Source organism: Sebastes fasciatus, chromosome 20 (genome assembly GCF_043250625.1).
Source record: "Sebastes fasciatus isolate fSebFas1 chromosome 20, fSebFas1.pri, whole genome shotgun sequence".
Taxonomy (NCBI): domain Eukaryota; kingdom Metazoa; phylum Chordata; class Actinopteri; order Perciformes; family Sebastidae; genus Sebastes; species Sebastes fasciatus.
The window spans coordinates 2,711,766-2,733,140 of record NC_133814.1 but is presented as its reverse complement, the minus strand read 5'-3'; the positions used below and the strand labels follow the sequence as shown (position 1 = coordinate 2,733,140).

General features: G+C 41.3%; 1 protein-coding gene across 5 annotated transcripts in view; it reads left to right on the top strand.

Moving 5' to 3' along the window:
• Nucleotides 1-21,375, top strand: part of spag9b (sperm associated antigen 9b) — a 66,380-nt gene that overhangs the window by 22,633 nt on the left and 22,372 nt on the right. For 3 of the 5 annotated variants that reach the window (XM_074619833.1, XM_074619834.1, XM_074619832.1), the window contains exons 3-9: nt 2,334-2,404; nt 7,374-7,477; nt 15,447-15,591; nt 18,739-19,186; nt 19,314-19,407; nt 20,602-20,726; nt 21,254-21,311. In XM_074619833.1, the coding sequence (XP_074475934.1) occupies nt 2,334-2,404; nt 7,374-7,477; nt 15,447-15,591; nt 18,739-19,186; nt 19,314-19,407; nt 20,602-20,726; nt 21,254-21,311 (1,045 nt within the window). Of the gene's footprint in view, nt 1-2,333; nt 2,405-7,373; nt 7,478-12,551; nt 13,188-15,446; nt 15,592-18,738; nt 19,187-19,313; nt 19,408-20,601; nt 20,727-21,253; nt 21,312-21,375 lie in introns of those variants that run through there. The other 2 variants (XM_074619835.1, XM_074619837.1) reach the window with 2 other exon arrangements.

Here is a 21,375-nt window from a genome sequence, read left to right as displayed (position 1 = left end):
TTGCAAATTTATTAAAAATAAAAAACGAAAAAATCACAGCCTTTGCTATGACACTCAAAATTGAGCTCAGGTGCATCCTGTTTCCACTGATCATCCTTGAGATGTTTCTACAACTTGATTGGAGTCCACCTGTGGTAAATTCAGTTGACTGGACATGATTTGGAAAGGCACACACCTGTCTATATAAGGTCCCACAGTTGACAGTGCATGTCAGAGCACAAACCAAGCCATGGAGTCCAAGGAATTGTCTGTAGACCTCCGAGACAGGATTGTATCGAGGCACAGATCTGGGGAAGGTACAGAAAAATGTCTGCAGCATTTAAGGTCCCAATGAGCACAGTGGCCTCCATCATCTGTAAATGGAAGAAGTTTGGAACCACCAGGACTCTTCCTAGAGCTGGCCGCCCGGCCAAACTGAGCGATCGGGGGAGAAGGGCCTTAGTCAGGGAGGTGACCAAGAACCCGATGGTCACTCTGACAGAGCTCCAGCGTTTCTCTGTGAAGAGAGGAGAAGCTTCCAGAAGGACAACCATCTCTGCAGCATTCCACCAATCAGGCCTGTATGGTAGAGTGGCCAGACAGAAGCCACTCCTCAGTAAAAGGCACATGACAGCCCGCCTGGAGTTTGTCAAAAGGCACCTGAAGGACTCTCCGACCATGAGAAACAAAATTCTCTGGTCTGATGAAACAGAGATTGAACTCTTTGGACTGAATGCCAAGCGTCATGTCTGGAGGAAACCAGGCACTGCTCATCACCTGGCCAATACCATCCCCACAGTGAAGCATGGTGGTGGCAGCATCATGCTGTGGAGATGTTTTTCAGCGGCAGGAACTGGGAGACTAGTCAGGCTGGAGGGAAAGATGAATGTAGCAATGTACAGAGACATCCTTGATGAAAACCTGCTCCAGAGCGCTCTTGACCTCAGACTGGGGCGAAGGTTCATCTTCCAACAGGACAACGACCCTAAGCACACAGCCAAGATAACAAAGGAGTGGCTTCGGGACAACTCTGTGAATGTCCTTGAGTGGCCCAGCCAGAGCCCTGACTTGAACCCGATTGAACATCTTTTGAGAGATCTGAAAATGTCTCTCAACCGACGCTCCCCATCCAACCTGATGGAGCTTGAGAGGTCCTGCAAAGAAGAATGGGAGAAACTGCCCAAAAATAGGTGTGCCAAGCTTGTAGCATCATACTCAAAAAGACTTGAGGCTGTAATGCTGCCAAAGGTGCTTCAACAAAGTATTGAGCAAAGGCTGTAAATACTTATGTACATGTTATATTTTCGTTCTTTATTTTTAATAAATTAGCAAAAATTTTAAACAAACTTTTTTCACATTGTCATTATAGGGTATTGTGTGTAGAATTTTGAGGAAAAAAATTAATTGAATCCATTTTGGAATAAGGCTGTAACATAACAAAATGTGGAAAAAGTGAAGCGCTGCGAATACTTTCCGGATGCACTGTAAGTCCTATATAAATACTGTGACAGTATTGAAACGCTCAATCCACAGGGAAATACACACAGCTCGTATTCAGAAACTCTGCATTTGAAACAAGCTGTCAGGATTTCTGTCCATTTGTGATGTCACAAATATACAATATTTAGACCCTTTACACAGATTTAAACGTAAACATTCTAAATGTGTCCCAGTTTATTCCTGGTTGCAGTGTAAGTGAATGTCATCAGCTGACAGGAAGTACACATGGACCCAAGCTGTTGCCTAGCAACGCAATTCTGTTGCAATTTCATCGCAATTCCGTCGAAATGTGCTAAAACAGAGCGTTTCAGGCAGAGGGTAAATACAGGTATATTCAGGTAAACAGTATGAGGAAAATAAAGTTTTTTTTGAACATTACAGCATGTAAACATGTTCTAGTAGAAACACAAAATACAAGTATGATCCTGAAAATGAGCATGATATGGGACCTTTTAATATGTGTTGAAAGATTAATGATGAAGATTAATGATGATTGTTTAATGAGTTTGATTCCATAGTTTAGCCTATGATTCAGGAATAATCCTATCAGGGCTCTTTGCCTGGTGTAGTTTAGGAGGGGTTTCTTGATGCATGGTGGCCCTCTTCTGGCTCTGACATGTTATTGCAACGTCTACTCTACCACCACATTCACTACCACAAAATGTGAGGTAAAACCTACTTGATTTCACACTGTGTGTTTGATCCATGATTTGTCAAAGAATGCATACGATTAATTCATTATAGAACAATTGCTGTTTTGAGACAAAGTTCCTTGTTATCAGTGAATCTCGCTGCAGTCCTGTGGCTTGATTTGTCACATGCACTTTGAGGAATTGTTTCTCTTTTCCATGCAGTTAGCAGAATGGACGAGAGAGAAGCGGAGCTCAAGAAGGAGTATAATAGCCTTCATCAGAGACACACTGAGGTATGCCGGGGCTGGGATAAACATATGTGTGTTTGGAAGGTTGTTCATCTGTGCATGTACTTTGTACAGTAATGCATACATACAGTTACTGCTTTACTCCTTTCACAACACAATAATGTCTATTTGAGATTCCATCTAAAACACAAATTGATTATAAATGGAAAGCTGAAATGTTTTGTGTCATTGAAGTATTCATCCCCCCACAGTAAAACCATGCTGGTTAGAATTCAGTTGAGATTAAATGCATACAGTATATATTTTTTAAGTTTTCCTTTACACCTTGGTCATGATTCAGAGATACATATATCAGAGGTGGGGCCATGTCATTGTTTTGCAAGTCACAAGCAAGTCTTACGCCGGGGCCACACAGCGCGCATCATGCTCGCGTGACGGCAACGTCGCGTGTTGTTTTTTATTTCGGCGTCCATGTTAACAGGTTAGAGTGGACACACTGCCCGCATGAGACGCACGTCAGACGCGCGTCAGACGCACGTCAGACGTGCGTCTATTTTATAGAATAGAAGGCTCGCCTATTTTTCACGCTTGCCGCTTACCTCTCGGCTGCGTCTCCCAGCAGCAACAGACAGTGAAGGTGATCTATTGACAGTATATGAGCAAGATTACTACAGTTTCCATGTCTAGACATCTGTAGAATATGTCACTGACCATCAATATTTTACATTTCCTATCTAGATTTCAAAATAAAAGTCCTCTAGCGTTTTTAGTGCACAGAATCATTCATTCATTAACACAATGCTTTTATTCTGAAATACTCTAAATAAAGCAGTTGTCTGCTTGCAGGTTTCCATCAAGTTAATATAGTACAGGCTTTTAATTATGTAAACACTGTAGTAGTCATAGCAGAAACCCTACATATGCTATACATATAATAGACTGGGTTAATAGGTTATAAGAACATCAGGTGATAGTTGGCAGTATTTTTCCGATGCGCTCTCTCTCTTGCTCTCTCTCTCTCTCTCTCTCTCTCTCTCTCTCTCTCTCTCTCTCTCAACAAACACCACGTAACTTTATTGTTCTTTCTTTTAGAGGTGTTATTTAATTTTTTTAAAGATATTTAATAATAATTTTCGTTTTCTAAAGGTTAACAAATAACGAAACTGTTTATTTTGCTTTGTTTTATAATAATAAAAAAAAAACACTTTACTTATATTTATCATTCTGAAATACTTCAGGTGTTTTTCTCCATCAAGGCGCAGTTCAGCAACAAGGTGGTGAAAAGCTCCAAGTTGCCTGAGATGTCGGAACATCAGCATTTATAATGTAAATTGCTGTCCCGCCCCAGATGTAAATTAAGTCGTTTTCGATAAAAGCCGCAACCTGGAATGCTGTAGAACAGGAACCCGAAACCCCCTGGAAATGTTGTTTAAAACTGTGCCAGTCAAAGTGAAGAGGGATTGCTGTAGGCTCTCTCTTACTACTAATGTATTTATTTATTTTTTTGTATTAATATATAGCCCACAGAAATCCCTCTTCACTGTCAATGAAGAGGGATTTATATATATATATATATATATATATAGCCCATAGAAATCCCTCCTCATTGTCAGTGAAGAGGGATTTATATATATATAAATCCCTCTTCACTGACAGAAAAGAGGGATTTATATGGGCTATATATTAATATTTATGTATGAATTTATTTGCTTGTTTTTAATAATATTTACAAATTACCACACAGTTCTTACCCTTTTTTGTCTTAAATAAATATAAATCACATTTATTATGAAGTTAAATGGCCATTAAAAGGCAAACTCTATGTAGAAAGAAAGGGCTGTCAGCAACAGCAAAAACACAGCTGACAGGTGGCTCCGGGACGCTCCCGAGACGTGGGTAACTCGCGTCTAGTGTGAACACCCTAGGTGGGCATGACGCGGCCACGACGTGACGCTGCCGTCACGCGAGCATGATGCGCGCTGTGTGGCCCCGGCGTTAAGTCTTTGCACTCCAGTCCCAAGTCCTAAACTTTGAGTTTTGAGTCCTAAACGAGTCATAATGCGCTCTTCACCACATGTAATGCCATTTTAACAACGCGACTGGTGCTCAGTAAAGCCTGGAGCACACAGCGCGCATCATGCTCGCGTGACGGCAACGTCGCGTGTTGTTTTTTATTTCGGCGTCCATGTTAACAGGTTAGAGTGGACACACTGCCCGCATGAGACGCGCGTCAGACGTGCGTCTATTTTATAGAATAGAAGGCTCGCCTATTTTTCACGCTTGCCGCTTACCTCTCGGCTGCGTCTCCCAGCAGCAACAGACAGTGAAGGTGATCTATTGACAGTATATGAGCAAGATTACTACAGTTTCCATGTCTAGACATCTGTAGAATATGTCACTGACCATCAATATTTTACACTTCCTATCTAGATTTCAAAATAAAAGTCCTCTAGCGTTTTTAGTGCACAGAATCATTCATTCATTCATTAACAATGCTTTTATTCTGAAATACTCTAAATAAAGCAGTTGTCTGCTTGCAGGTTTCCATCAAGTTAATATAGTACAGGCTTTTAATTATGTAAACACTGTAGTAGTCATAGCAGAAACCCTACATATGCTATACATATAATAGACTGGGTTAATAGGTTATAAGAACATAGAAACAGGAACCCGAAACCCCCTGGAAATGTTGTTTAAAACTGTGCCAGTCAAAGTGAAGAGGGATTGCTGTAGGCTCTCTCTTACTACTAATGTATTTATTTATTTTTTTGTATTAATATATAGCCCATAGAAATCCCTCCTCATTGTCAGTGAAGAGGGATTTATATATATATAAATCCCTCTTCACTGACAGAAAAGAGGGATTTATATGGGCTTTATATTAATATTTATGTATGAATTTATTTGCTTGTTTTTAATAATATTTACAAATTACCACACAGTTCTTACCCTTTTTTGTCTTAAATAAATATAAATCACATTTATTATGAAGTTAAATGGCCATTAAAAGGCAAACTCTATGTAGAAAGAAAGGGCTGTCAGCAACAGCAAAAACACAGCTGACAGGTAGCTCCGGGACGCTCCCGAGACGTGGGTAACTCGCGTCTAGTGTGAACACCCTAGGTGGGCATGACGCGGCCACGATGTGACGCTGCCGTCACGCGAGCATGATGCGCGCTGTGTGGCCCCGGCGTAAGGTACCGTTAGTTCTTCATGGTTCTCTCCTGCAACTTGATTTGGGATGCTATCGGATTGGTTCAAACAAAGTGGAACTGTGGAATTAAGTGTAAGATAATCAAATTTAATTCCCAATGACATTCACTAAAAATAAAAAGTCCAGATTTCAACAAAAGAAACACCACTTTTTTCAGTTAGTTCAGTTTTTTCCCCCCACAAGTAAATCCTCTTCTCAAACAAATCATTAAAGGATCTCTCAAGAAGTAACAAAACCTAACATCTCCGATGCTGTCGGAGTTACTGTACCTCCGGTACCAGGCAGTTGATCATCTTCGTGCACACACCTTTTAAATAACATACTTTTAAATCTTTTGGCTCGGGGGAAGTTATCAAGTATTTAAGTCAAAAAGGCTCGAGTTCAAGTGAAGTCACGAGTCATTGGTGTTAAAATCCAAGTCGTGTTGCAAGTCTTTAATGATTTTGTCAAGTCGAGTCTTAAGTCATCACATTTGCGACTCATGCCTGACTCGAGTCCGAGTGATGTGACTCGACTTAACACCTCTGACATATATACACTCGTTCATATACTGTATGAGTGCACTACAAGTGAGCAAAGAAACAGAAGCCAAAGACAAACATGAAATCCAATGAATGCTGTTTAGAATTCAGAGACAGAATCATAAAGAGGCAAAATCTGCAGAAAGATATAAAGTCCTGGAAGAGAACCGCTGAATACAGAACATAAAGATAAAAGCATGGGACATATTAGAGGTGGTCTCTGACTCAAATTGATCAATAAGGCAAGGACCTTGGTCGAAAGACCCCAAGAATCCCTCTGACCTACTGAGCTCTGTGGCTAAGTCGGGAAATGTTAGCGCCGTATTTCACAAATCTGGACTGTAATGCCATATAGTGGACAGAGGGAAGTTGGCCCTGGAGGAACTGGCCCAGTTTATCACCTGTTAACTGTGATTGTGGCCACATAATGAGCTATTCAAAAAACATATAGAGAGGAAATGATGACTGTATGAATTAAAACTTGCCCAATTAAAATAGATGTCAGAAGACCTCCATTTTTCTTGCGTAGATGGTTAGATGGCCAAGGCGACTTGTTTTGTTTCTGGTTCGCAACCTCCACTTCTTCTTCTACAGCCTCGTGTAGCCTATAGCGCCAACTTCTGACAAAACTGCGCCGTAGTCGAGTTTATTTGCTCCAAACCAGTCGGTACGCGCCTAATTTGCTTCTTTTTTTTTTTTGCAACATTCCAAAAGTTTGCTTAAAATTCCCTTGTTAATTGAATGGAAACACAACTAATAAAAGGTTGAAAAACAACGGTCCTTAAAAAGTGGAATGTAGTGGGCTGGTTAAAATAATTAAAACATGAAGGATCCAAACATGAATTGTGTTTCTGCTGAGTCATTGGTCCGCCTTGGCCTGCTATACATTATGCATCACTAACAGATGCTCCTCTCAGGCTTCAGCAGCCAACTGCTGATCAGAATCATGTTGAATAGAGAAGTCTAATGAAAGCTGTCACCTCCACACTGTTTCTACACCATTTATTGTGAGTCTGACTGTCACAGCTGCGTCTGGACACAATATCCTTCATATGTGAGGGACCAAAGTAATGAGTTCTCGTGACCATTTCTAATCAAATATATTGTAGTTTGGTAGTCATATTGTTTTTTTTCTGAATCCCTTTTAGAAGTACAATAGAGTCTAATACATATAATTCAAGAGATTCAATAAAACATGTAAACACCAACACAATATGTGCCATCCAGATTGCAAAAATGATTGTACATCAACAAGCTAACTGTGTTCTCTACCTTCCAGATGATCCACAGCTACATGGAGCACCTGGAGCGAACTAAACACCAGCATGCAGTCACAGTAGCAGAGCCCTCAGATGCAGGAACAGGCTCATCAGCCAGAACACGGTGAGACAAACAGTGCTCCTCTTATTCACATGTTGCCGTGTGTGTATCGGCCGGTGTCAGCTCTCTCTTGCGACTTATTCCTATTTATTCATCATTTCTTTAAGCATGTTATACTGTGTCAGTCATAATCTGCTGTTGTTTTATAGCTATATTATTATACTTTGGCTATGTATCTTCTATAGTAGTCCTATAATACTCCAATAATATTCCCACTGGAACATTATAGGGTTAAGGTGGTGTGTTTGTATTTTTCCTGTGTTCATTTTGTAGCCTATAGTCGGGTATCATTCAGTTTTTAGGAGCAGTGTCCCAGTCTTATATATTGTTATGCAGGATAAAGAGACACATTCTGAATTTCAACAGTGAATAAAAGATACTAGGAGATATTGGGTTTGTTTGTTTTTTTACTTAAAGACGACCTATTACATTTTTGTGCTTTTTTTCCCTTTCCTTTAGTTTGTTATATAGTTTTTTGTGCATGTAAAAGGTCTGCAAAGTTACAAAGCCCAAAGTCCATTCCAATAGGAGTTACTCCCACAAAAACAATGCTCCTGAACTGCCTGAAACACCTTGCTTGAAGTCCCGCCTTTTCTTCTGTAACGTGGTGATGTCACCAAGTAACAAATTTGCATAATACCTGCCTTGAGGCTAGTTTAGCATGCCCTCAAACAAAGCTAGTTAGAGCGGAGCTGGAGCGGAGTCTGAAGAGTTTGGTTTGGTTGACAATACAATACAATAAAACTTTAATGTCCACCAGGGTGGAAATTTGTCTTCGGCTCACCAAACACAGAAAACAAGCAGTTAGTCAAAAACAGATACATAGACAGGTTATGTTACACATTAAAACAGTTCATCTCAGTGTCTGTGGCTCAGATCTGCTCAGTCACATTTTTGAGTTAAGAATATCGATGGCATTTGGGATGAAGGACTTTTTAAACACATTGTTAGTTGCCAGAGGGGCTCTGTAGCGCCTCCCGGAGCTCATGAGCTCAAACTGGCTGAAGAGAGGATGGGAGCCATCTGCCAGGATACTCCTCGCTTTCTTACTCGTCCTTTCTGTAAAAAGTCAAGGGCTTTTGGGGTTTACCAACTATTTTACCGGCCATTGACACAATCCTAGATAGTTTATTCTTCTATCTACAGTTTAGGTGACCGTACGAGGCAGGAAGGTGAAAGGTTAAAACACTCTCAACAATAGTTTTGTACACTAATTCTAAAATCTGCCGGCCTTCACCGAGGCCACTAAGTTTCCTAAGCAGATAAAGTCGCTGACCAATCACAACAGAGTGGGCCAGCCAGTATAAGAAAAGTTTTTGAACATTAAAACATGTAAACATGTTCTAGTAGAAACCCAAAATACAAGCATGCACCTGAAAATGCGCATAAAATAGGTTCCCTTTAAAACTATGCAATTTGACATCATTTTGGACCATTATCATTACTAGTTAAATTATTATTTTATTATTTGCACACATCACAGCCTTTGTCTGAACTTTAATTCTTCCGTTTCATTAATTATATTCATTGACAAATAAAAAAGGTTATGACGAACAGTTCGCTAATTATTTTACAAAAAGTACATGAACATTGTTTTCATGTTGATACGACTTATGAGGCGTGAAGCAATAATGCTGGTGCTGCTCCGTTATGAAACTCCCAGTGACCCTGACATGGAGGGGGCAGAAAAGAGAACCGGCAGCTTGTGCCGATGCGCAAGAAAAAGTCACGATGCACCAAGGAGTAAAATGTAGAAGTGCTGCCGGTACTACATACTGGTGAGTGCCAGCTTCGAGCTCTGGAGACAGCCCGGTGACACCAAGTTTTTCTGACTCTGAGGCATCGTGTTTTTGAGTTGCCATACGTCCGAATGCCTTGAGTGAAGTTTTCCAAATTTGGCACAATCGTCCACTTGGAATCAAGAATGACCTGATTTAGATTTTGGTGGTCAAAGGTCACTGTGACCTTACGTCCCTCCCATTCTGGTAAAAGCAATATCTCAGGAACGCCTGGATGGAATTTCATTACATCTGACACAAACGTCCACTTGAACTCAAGGATGAACTGATTAGATTTTGATGTCACTATGACCTCACCAAACATGTTGCTGACCATAACTGCTGAATTCATATGCCAATTACAGTATAACAATTTCACACAAATGTCTAACAGGATGAAGTGATGAGATTTTGGACAGACATGGATGTAAACTGCAGCTTGACTGGTTGGCAGAGGCAAACAACCGCGAGGCATTAATACTAGTTTCTTTTTTTGTGTTTGTTCATTCTAAACTTATTCACCGTGTTCACCCGAAACCTACATCATTTGTCAGTCCTATAAACACTTGGACTTTAAATGGAAATTGACGCCCACATAGCAGAAGCTCAGGTGTTAAACCGTTGTTCTCTTTGAAGATTTTATCCACATGGATTTTTAATTGCAGTTTAATCAATGATACTGCTCTCATTAGGAAACACTCTCTTTCAGAGACACTAAACACGTTTGTATACTCTGGGTCGATACAATTTTATGTACTGATTGTTAGATGGGTAAATGAAATCGGATCAGTATTAATTTTTGGGGGGGAAGTGGGAGCAAAAATCAGCCAGTGGATCATTTGAAGGTGGTTTAGACATGTTCTTTATTTAAAGTGTAGAGTGATATTCCACTTTGTTTTAAAATCAATTAAACTCCATTGATTTCAATTGCAAATATCTTACCATCATTACACTCGCCCTATTATTAGTAGATTTTATAGCTTGGATTTCAAGACCTGACGAGGTGTGTTTCAATCATTTCTCTGTTGTATGTGATGTACCCTGTATTGGAGCAATTTTAACCACTGTAAGCTCTACGCCCACACTCATATAGCTTCCCTAGCACAACGGGTCAGAGAACGTGTCTCAGCAGAAGAATTGAGCAAAGAATGAACGCCGGAGGAGAACTTGAAAGCAACTGTGAAACGGTGCAAAATGTAGATATTTGGTGTTTGTAGGTGAAGATTAATGTTACGAGAGGGTTTTGACATGAAATTGCAATGAAGACAAAGTATGGAAGGGAGACCTTCATTATAAACTGCAAGAAGGAACTCAGTAGGACAGATAGAGGATGTTGTGGATGTTGTGTAAATCAAGCTGTTGGTTGGCTGGAGTAATCTCCTTTAGTGGGATGATGAGTTTTGGGGTTGATTGCTCACTTGCAGAACAGATTATGCCTGCTGCAGAGGGCCAGGATGTCCGCAGCCGTCGCCATCTTGGTTCTTTGCAACCAGTAGTGACACGAGAGGGTGGAGCTAAGTACAACCGAATGCTAATAAGACATTTTTAGGTGACCATAATATTACAATTAACTTTCATGAACTGAAAACACACTGTGAAATGGTTAAAGTTGCAAGATGAAAACAGACAGCTCCCAGAGCGGACAACGCCGTGGTAGCGACCTGTCAATCACAAAGTAGCCACGCCCTAAAGCCTCCCCTGTTTTATGGTCTATTTGACTCTAAATGGGACCATCATTTACTAAATGAACATCATGCTGTATTGAAGAAGACTTGAAACTAGAGATTGAGACCATAAACTCATGTTTACAATGTTTACTGAGGTAATAAATCAAGTGAGAAGTAGGCTCATTTTCTCATAGACTTCTATACAATCAGACTTCTTTTTGCAACCAGAGGATTTGCCCCCTGCTGGCCAGTAGAGAGAATGCAAGTTTAAGGCACTTCCACATTGGCTTCACTTTTCAGAAGGAGGTTTCCACCTGGTACTAATCAGCAAATACTGGCCGTACTGTATGTACATTGCGACTTTGGTATGTTGTGTGATGCAGTGGCTTGGAGCCCAAGACAAATTTCCCTGTGGGACAATGAAGTATATCTTATCTTATCTTATCTTACTAACATGCTAAACAAAGATAGCGAATGTGGTAAACATTATAACTGCTAAACATTTGCATGTTAGTGTTATCATTATGAGTATGGCAGCATGCTAACATCAACATTTAGCTCAAGGACAGCCTCACAGAGCCGTGAGCCGACTCTTGTTGCCAAAAATTCCAACAGCTGTTGGATGATCTCCATTCAACTTATTATGATAGAACCAGTTGTCTGCACCTGTGAGGAAATTGCCGTGTCCTTAATAATATGTGACATTTGTGTCAGTTTATACAAGGCAGCAACCTCCGGGTCTGAAAGGTGAAAGTCTTTAAGAAAATGACCTCAGTAAACATTGTAAACATGAGTTTATGGTCTCAATCTCTAGTTTCAAGTCTTCTTCAATACAGCATGATGTTCATTTAGTAAATTATGGTCCCATTTAGAGTCAAATAGACCATAAAGCAGGGGATGCTTTAGGGCGTGGCTACCTTGTGATTGACAGGTCGCTGCCACGGCGTTGTCCGGTCTGGGAGTTGTCCGTGTTTTCATCTTTCACCCTTTCACACAGTGTTTTCAGTTTAATAAAGTTAGTTATAATCTTTTTGGTTGCCTAAATGTGTCTTATTCAGTGTTTGGTTGTACTTAGCTCCACCCTCTTCTGTCACTTCTGGTTCCAAAAAACCAAGATGGTGACGGCCAAAATACCAAACTTGAGGCTTCAAAACGGCGGTCCACAAACCAATGGGTGAAGTCACGGTGACTACATCCACTTCTAATACACAGTCTATGGTTTATACTAATTACATTCTCTGTAATTTACTGTTGTAAAACTATAAAACATGAAACCGTCCCAAAGGTGTGAACAGTGGTTAATAGAAAGGCACTGTACTGTGTATTTTAACGTACCATGGAGTGTATCTGTGCATTCAGGCAGCCCGCTGTATTTCCTAGCCCTTCACTATCCCTCCAGTTAACGCAGACACAGTGCCAACCTCTCACACTCCCTCCCATACACACACACACACACACACACACACACACACACACACATACCCACTTTTTGATCAGTCTCCCTGCTTTGCAGCCAATAAGCTGCAGCCTGAGAAGAGGCATATGAAACAAGCTGCCTCAGCACCCAAAAGAGAGAGGGAGATGGAGAGGGAGGGGTGGGTGGGTTGGTTTGCCGTCAGAGTGAGAGAGGGAGAGCGTCAGAGTGCTCTAGACTGCACAGCGGCAGGCGTGTCGTATCTCGGCAGAGGAATAGGAAGGAGGAAGCTGAACAGTATCACCTGCTATAGAGGAGGACACTGGAAGAGAAGAGCTGCTGTTGCCAGCCTCTCCCTGCTCTCTGTGGATGATCCACTGCTGCTCTGCTTTAATCAGTCACTGCTGCTGAAGCCACCAGGATTACTGCTGTTGTGACTGCTGCTGTTCTGGCTCCCACTCTCTGTCTGCCTCACATCGCCCACTGCTCTGCTGCTGACTCCCAGCTGGAAGGATACAGTATCTTTCACCTCTGTTCTAGATATACTTTGGTGGTTATTAATGTCCAATCAGAGGTCTGCCGAGGTGAATCTGGTGCTCCAGTGACCCCTCCCACCTCATCTGCTGTCATCGCCTGTGCCCCCCTGGTCCCCGTTGAGGCACTGGGCCATGATCTGGGGGGGCCATGAGCCCCGGGTGTATGCTGCTGTTTGTTTTTGGCTTCGTAGGGGGAGCGGTGGTCATCAACTCTGCTGTACTGGTCTCTCTGTCAGTGTTGCTGCTGGTTCACTACTCTGTCTCTACCGGCGGCTTACCTGCCCTGCCTTCCTTGCCCTCCTTACCCAGAGCCAGCAGGTATAACGTGTATGTGTGTGTGTGTATGTTATCGTAATGTATGCTAAATGAATTCATCTGCTGTAATGTGTCTCTAGCCGGATTGTAGCCATGCAGTCGCAGCGGTGCTGCCATGTGGGTGCGTTCTAGTCAGACAGTATGAGACTGCTCTCCAAAAGTAGGTCAAAAGAGAGAGATGGTAAAAATGGCACAGTCATATCTTGAACCACCTTTTAGATGTTTCCATTTCAGGAGGTTATAGCTGTTTATTCTAATAATTTAATTCATTTCCAATATGAAACAGTAGTGGAGGACTGATGTGTGTGACTTTAACCCTCACCCCTCAGTTCAAATAACAAAAGGCAGCATTGGTCACCATCAGTGGCCCGCATGTGACCTCTTCCTCTCAATATGGTGGTGTGTCCATTGTTTTTGGGGCTGCTGCTCTTTCATCGCTGCCTGCCGGCTGCTCTTTTCACTCACACTGGCAGCCATTGTTTCTGCTCCACTGTACAATCTCTTTTTTTCATACTTAGCCACTGGAGTGAGAATAACAGCGGGTGTGTACCTGGTCTGATGCAGCGGAGGGTGCAGGGTGTTTATATCAACGTGTTCCTATGCCTTACTGAATATTACTGGACTTTCAGTGCTTAGAGTTGTTGTGAAATGGGAGTTTGAATATGAACAGTGAGCTGGTTTGTGAGTTTCATTATCAGAGCTGTCCATGTCTCTCAGCTGACCTCCTTCTGATAACACACATGGCAAAATAACACATCTCCAATCATAGAGACAGATACAAATGATGTGTGTTATTGCCTGGGCTAATATGTGGGAGGTAATGGAGTTTATGAGGCAACCAGCTTTGTTTGTCTTCCCACCACTGTCCCAAGGGAATCTTTGCTACAACACCTCTCTGCGAAGTCTCGGCTCAGACTCGTCACACAATTAGTTTTGTTTTGTTTTGTCTAACTGATGAAATTACATAACTGTATGATGATCTGCTTTCACTGCACTGAAAAATGGGACAAATTACAATAAAGGCTGAAAATTTTAACAACCTGCCGGGTGCCAGCCATCTAATTTAGCTAAAGCAAATTAAATGTATATAATCTGTCATGTAAGTGACTTCAGGCTTAGTGAAGTACAGTTAACTGTTATTCATCACTTCACACTGTAGCCTTTTCTAAGTGTCACTTTCTCTGAAGGAACCTCATCACAACATGGAGAGAGAGGCTCAAAACATTCAGACTAATGAGAGCATGTCCACCCTGGTTTATATAGTATAACATATCCCATACTGTACACTTTTTATTGCACAGTGTAAATCACATGTTCTGGCACCATGCTGTTGTCAGGATAGCTTTCCTAGCAGTGCGGCTCTATGGATGGCGAAGTTGGTCTATCAGCCAGTTGGACAGTCCAGCACTTTGGTCTAGACGGAAATATCTCTACAATTATTAAGTTGACGTTTGTGATTTTAAGTAAAATATCCTGATGTCTATTAGATGGATAGCTCGGACATTAAGCACCCGCATTCACGTCCCCTCAGGATAGATTGTAATAACTTTTCCTCTTTGGAGCCATCATTACGATCAAAATTTCAATTTGTCCAATACTTTGGTTTATGACTAATTACCTGCAAAACTAATGACATTCCCATCAGCCTCTACTATATTTTGTGGGGCTGTAAGAAAATATTGAGTATCGCAATATTGTTTTGTGATACTGTATTGATTCTCAAAAACACTGTTGATTTTAATTAATACTGTTCTGATTGCATTTCAAAAAGTAAACTTTTTTTACTTAGATTCTATGCATATGATGGTGTGTTCTATATACTATGACAGTTTTCCTAAAGTTGGATATATAAAAAATCGCAGTATATCGCCTTGCTTACAGTATCACAATATATCACAATATGTTGAATTGTAACCCCCGTATCATGATACGTATCGTATCGCCAGATTCTTGCCAACAGCCCTAATTCTTTGTGTTTAGTGCTTAATAGCAAATGTGAGCATGCTAACATGCTACACTAAGATGGTGACCATAGTTAACATTACATGTTAGCATTGTCATTATGAGCATGTTAGCATGGTGACAGTAGCATTTAGAGCCACTAGAATGTCTATAGACTCTTAGTCTTGTTTTCTCTATACTCTAATTATCTAAGAATGACTTGTCCAACAGCCAATCTCTCAGACACTTGCGTATTCCTTTCTTTTAGAATTGCTCTTTCCCTTTTGAATCATCCCTCCTTCCTTTTCTTTCTGTATCCAGAAAGGAGCGTCCCATCTCCATGGGCATATTCCAGCTTCCTGGGACTGATGGTATGACCTCTGACCTCCAGAGGGAACCTGTTGACCCTTCTGAGCCGTGGAGATTCAACAACCTTAGCCATCCACGGTCCAACACCAGCCTCAAGGTATGACACACAGCTACACACACTCTATAAAAGAAAGACGTCTTTGTATCGCTAGTTATAGAGTGTAAAGTTACTGTCTGATGTTGGCTCGTAGAGCTTCCCACGGATCGGACTAGTGACATCATCCCCAGTTCACATAAAAGAAGTTGTGGAAACAAAATGCAAACACTCAATGCCAGCAAGCACCAAAGAAATAGTACATTTCTATTCAGAGAGAAAGAATTGTTCGGTGTGTCCAGAATTTTTAGCAGCAGCTTGTGTGTGTGTGTGTGTGTGTGTGTGTGTGTAACGGGGTGGCCTGGAGCCCAGCAAGCAGAGGAAGTGGTACCATTCGGGGGCCTGCCTTTAACCTCAAGGGAGGGTGGAAAGGACAGAGTGTCTTCACATTGTTGCTGTTGGAAACCATGATGCGAGCAAGGCTCCATTGGGAATATTAATGAACGCCTAATAAGTATTCATTCGCTGTTATTACATACGGGGTCCGATGGACATTGTAAGACTGGGGTTTGAGTTTTGGTAGCCGTTGTGTTGACCCATGTGAGAAAAAAGATAAACGGTTGAAATACAGTAGTTAGTTAAAGATGAGCTAAAAGTAATGGGTAAACAATTGAAATAGTTAGCTAAAAGTAATGGGTATATGTAAATAGCTAAAAGTTAGTTCAAATGAATGGGTATACAGCTGAAATGGTTAGCTAAAACTAATGAATAAACAGTTGAAATAGTTAGCTAGCTAAAAGTAATGGGTAAACAATTAAAATAGCTAAAAGTTAGCTAGAAGTAATGGATAAACAGTTGTAATAGTTGGCTAAATGACTTTCTAACAGATTGTTGTCATAGCAACACAGCTCTCACCTCAGGCTCAGGGGGAGAGGTGGCTAACTAAACTACCTTAAATGAAGTCAGTCTTAATATTTATGCAACCTGACAATCTAAGACCAGTCTAAGGCCAACACTAGTCTTAGACTAGTGTTAAACTAAGTTTAGGCTACTGGCCCCAGGACTTATGTTAGATTGTTTCATAACTGGCAACCAATGTAGTTGATAATTCCTGAAGTACAATATAGGTGTCGCAGTACATCTTCTACACACAGACGCACACAGTCTTAACCAGGCACCCCCGGTGCAGATATACTGCAGTGCCTTTGTGTTTTGTCCTCTGACTTGACTTTCTCCAAAGATTTACAGTTAATAAACCCTCCCCTCTCACCACTTGAAGGAGCATGTGTGTGTTTGTGTGTGTGGATGTTGTTTGGAGGGTAGGGGAAGAGCCAGAATCAGCAGAGCAGCAGTGGAGGGAAACGTTCCTCCTATTGGCTGCTCGCTGCTACTGTAGCAACAACAGAGTGATGGCAGCATGCAGACAAGAAAGGAAATACTGCCATCAGTGTTCAGAGGAGAACCAGTGTGGAGAAAGCCTAATACTCTCCTATTATCTCATTCAATATCCGTGAGAGCTTTAGAGTCCCCTCTGTGTTATTAAAGTCCCTAAGTGTCTGTTTTCAAGGTGACCGAGTGTTGTTGTTGTTGTCCTGATTGACTGTTTTCCATCAGGCACTGTGCTATTTATAGGACTGAAGCCACTGGCATTAACGGATCAAAACAATACAAATTCTGCATGCCACAAAGGGCTGCTGAGAGCTGATGAAACCTTGGACTGATTGATTGGTACTGTACTGTATATCCAGTTCATTTTCATTCATACAGCCTTTGCCAACCAGGTCACCTTGAAACCATAAAAACTACACAGTTGACTCGTGAAGTTCAGGCTTTCCCCACAGCTTCTACCAATGGGAAATAGTTTTTTGCAACATCCTTATATATGTTTTTTTTTTGCTACTAATAGTTTTAAAGCCTGAATGTTAGGAAATATAGCAACTTGATCTTTAATATATATGTTTGAGGAACAGCTCTCGCCGATCAGAGTGGAAGGTGAAAGTTCGCAGGAGAATTTGCCCGATCAGGAGGCTGATCAGGAACAGGTAGACCCGTCTGTCACTCATGGAGAAACTCTAACCACGGCATCTACCGAACGCACCGAGTTTAGTAGTTGTGTTGCAGACTTTGGTGTAGTGTGATTAAACACAGTGATGCTAACCTACTAGCTATACTTCACATCTAATTGATACTGCATGATGTTGACCTGTTCCCCTTTTGTATCTTCAGCGGGCCCCACAATTAGTTTTATAAAAAGCAACAGAATGTGTTTACAATAGATCCTTTTCACAGCACATTTTGGCATGTTGTAGCTGGAAAATCACACGTGTAACTGATAACATTGAAAAGACTGCATTCCATTCAGGTGAGCTGGTAGCTAACTGGGACAGTTAGTTGATGCAACTGAGCAATCATGAACAAAATGTGTTTCCCCTGTTCTTTTCCTGCTATGACAAGTCCAAATGTCTGCTATGAATAAGGTCTATTTGAGATGGATCAGTGGATCATAACATCGTCTGTCAGGATTTACATGCATATCTCAAGGCTGTTTTGACACTTAAACACACTTTTGATTGTGGTTGTACATTATCCAGAATGGATATGATTTGTGAAACATGGAGTGTGCAGCCTGGTTGCATGGTGTGGTTCGGTTAGTGTTTGTGTTGGTTTTAGCTGCATGGCAAGGAGGTGCACACTGTTGTACACAGTTGGTGTTAACATTTATTATTTTTGGGTTCATTTAATTTAAACAGAAGGAATGTAGATTGATGTGCTAGCTTAAGGTCCGCTTACTAGCTTTTTCCTGAACTTACAATTTCATTTTTCTCAGTTGTTTTCATGCAATAAGGAAGTTTGGTCATGGTTGAAAGCTCCAGAAAAAAGGCTCGTAAGTGGACCTTGAGTCAAGATTCTTTTGTCAAGCTACAGTTTATAAAATGTTAACTTTGACACTCTTTTCTTCAGAGTGTTTATCTTTTTTTAGTCTACTTTGGGTGAAATGAGTGAAGTTTCTTTTGACATTTTTGGCTTGATCCCACTTTGTGTTATTGTGTTTGGTTTGCACATGAATGTGCTGCACATTAGATGCATCTACAGCTTAAAATGCATGAGGTTCATCATTTTAAATAAATAAACGTGTTGTTGACTTCATGAAGATCAATCTTTTGTTTTCCTTGTTATCCCCTGATTCACCTCCTCTTCCTCTATCTTAAGGATGAATTGGTCGGTTTCAACCGTGCAGGCTCCAAGTCCAGTACTCCAACCAACCAGGGAAGTGTCTCCAAAAGTGGAACTCCTGCGTCCAAATCCAACGCCTCCATGTCCTCTCAGGGTGTCACCTCTAAATCAAACACCCCCATCTCTACATACAGCGCTAACTCTCAGTCCACCACACCGCTGTCTCCTCATGACGGAGCGCCCGCCGGAATGAGTCCCAGGTCCAGCCTGGGTGGAGGGTCCGCTTCCGTCACACCCATATCTACCGCCGCTTCCGACGTCGCCATGGAGTCCGCGGAGCAGGGAGTTTCAGACGGGCTTAACAAGAACCTGGACTGGAGCAGCGGAAAACCAGAGAGCAGTAAGAACATCGCAGCCGTGCAAGGAGGTCAGCAGGGTCAGCCTGGACACGCTGGTCAGGACTCTACACCCCTCAGAGGTGATGGTCAGTACTGCAGTCAAATATCTATCATGCTAACACAGGACTAGTAGCACCTTAACATCAACTACCCGCTGTTTGAGTGTACCGGCTTGCTCATTCCTCTGTTTTGTGTCTCTGCTGGTTGTATTAGATGGAGCAGACCAACTGGAGAAGTCTGAGGTGCAGGCCATCATAGAGTCCACCCCTGAGCTGGACATGGACCTCGATGGCTTCAGAGGAGCAAGGTACATGATGATGATTAGATGTTTTATCATCATTACCCTAACATGAGGAAAATGTTTAAGGATGAGGCCGGCATAGGTCTATAATATGTTTGTTTCCCTCAACAGATCCCACAAAAACTAAATGTGTTACAGCGCCGTATGACGCTAGGAAACTAGGGCTGTCAATCGATTCAAAAATGTAATCCATCTGTTCAATATGTACCTTAAAGGGGGATTTGTCAAGTATTTAATACTCTTATCAACTTGGGAGTGGGCAAATATGCTGTTTTATGCAAATGTATGTATATATTTATTATTAGAAATCAATTAACAACACAAAACAATGACAGATATTGTCCAGAAACCCTCACAGGTACTGCATTTAGCATAAAACAATATGCTCCAATCATAACATGGCAAACTGCAGCCCAACAGACAACAACAGCTGTCAGTGTGTCAGTGTGCTGACTTGACTATGACTTCTCCCAAACTGCATGTGATTATCATAAAGTGGGCATGTCTGTAAAGGGGAGACTCGTGGGTACCCACATAACACATTTTCATTCACATATCTTGAAGTCAGAGGTCAAGGGACACCTTTAAAAATGGCCACGTCAGTTTTTCCTCAACAAACATTAGATTAAGTTTGGAGCGTTGTTTAACCTCCTTCGCAACAGGCTAGCATGACATGGTACAGATCACAAGCAAGTTCAACTGCTATACGTCCTCAGATGTTGTCTTTATAATCTTTATTTTGTTTGTCAAAGAGGACACTATTTTGCAAGACCAAATGGATAAATCGATCATTATCAGAATTATGACGTTGACGTCTGAGGAAATCTATCGATCGAGTGAGCAAAAGTCATTATTTTATTGGTTGGCTTGTTTTTATCGGCATCCGAAATTCGCAGAAATCGAAACAGCTGCGGAATAAAAAATGTACTGCGAAAAGTTTCGGATTCAGTGTGGAAAGACTCAGAGATAGATGGGTTTTAATTTTTTAATTGACGTGTGATTTATTGGCACAAATGATTTGTGTTTGGTCTGAAAAGACCTTCACACAGTACCATTCTAGTTCCAGTTGTACCAAAATAGTGTTAAAAGTAAAATCTATGTTCACATGTATTATGCAAAAATAATCATATTGCAATATCATACCTCATTCATCATGATGACCCTCATTCCTCCACCCCGCCACCTCATTTGTCCATGCAGCACACCGACTAAAGGCGGCATAGAGAATCTAGCGTTTGACCGCAACACCGAATCTCTGTTTGAGGAGCTGTCATCTGCAGGAAACGACCTGATAGGAGACATGGACGAAGGAGCCGACATGCTGGGTAAGAAGCCTCCTGACTTGGATGTATATCATTTCATCATCTCTGCTTTTACAAACCGTTCTCTTCAATTCTCTGAATTGTCTTCTCTTCGGCTGTCGGGGCTTTATCGTCTTTACAGATGAGTTTTCTGGTGTGTATCAGTAAATCCCCCAAAGATCTCTCTAGCAGCTCCTCGTCATTTGTCTCTTTGATTCTGTGTTCATTCCCTCTATGACTTTCTTATGAATGTGCAGAGTAGTGAGTAGTGCTACTGTGTTGTAGAGGGCAATAATAGTATAGACTAGAAATTCACTTCAAATTAGTCCATTTAACTTGCTTACATAAACCTCTTCCTGATTTGCATCATCTCTTGCACGACTCTCAGACTTCAACTTTCTAGGTAAGACTGAGAGAACAATATGTTAGTGTGTAGGATAGACTTATTAAAATAAACACTTGTGATTTTTCAATAATAAACTTTCATGATGGAGATGTAAGGTGAAGAAGATGTAACATCCTGTAATGACATTATGGGTGGTGATTTTCAGGTATGGGTCGGGAAGTTGAACATCTTATCCAAGAGAACGCCCAGCTGCTGGAGACCAAGTTAGTACTCATTATAACTATTTTTCTTTTTTTAAAGCCATCTCTGCCCCACATGTACTTTATA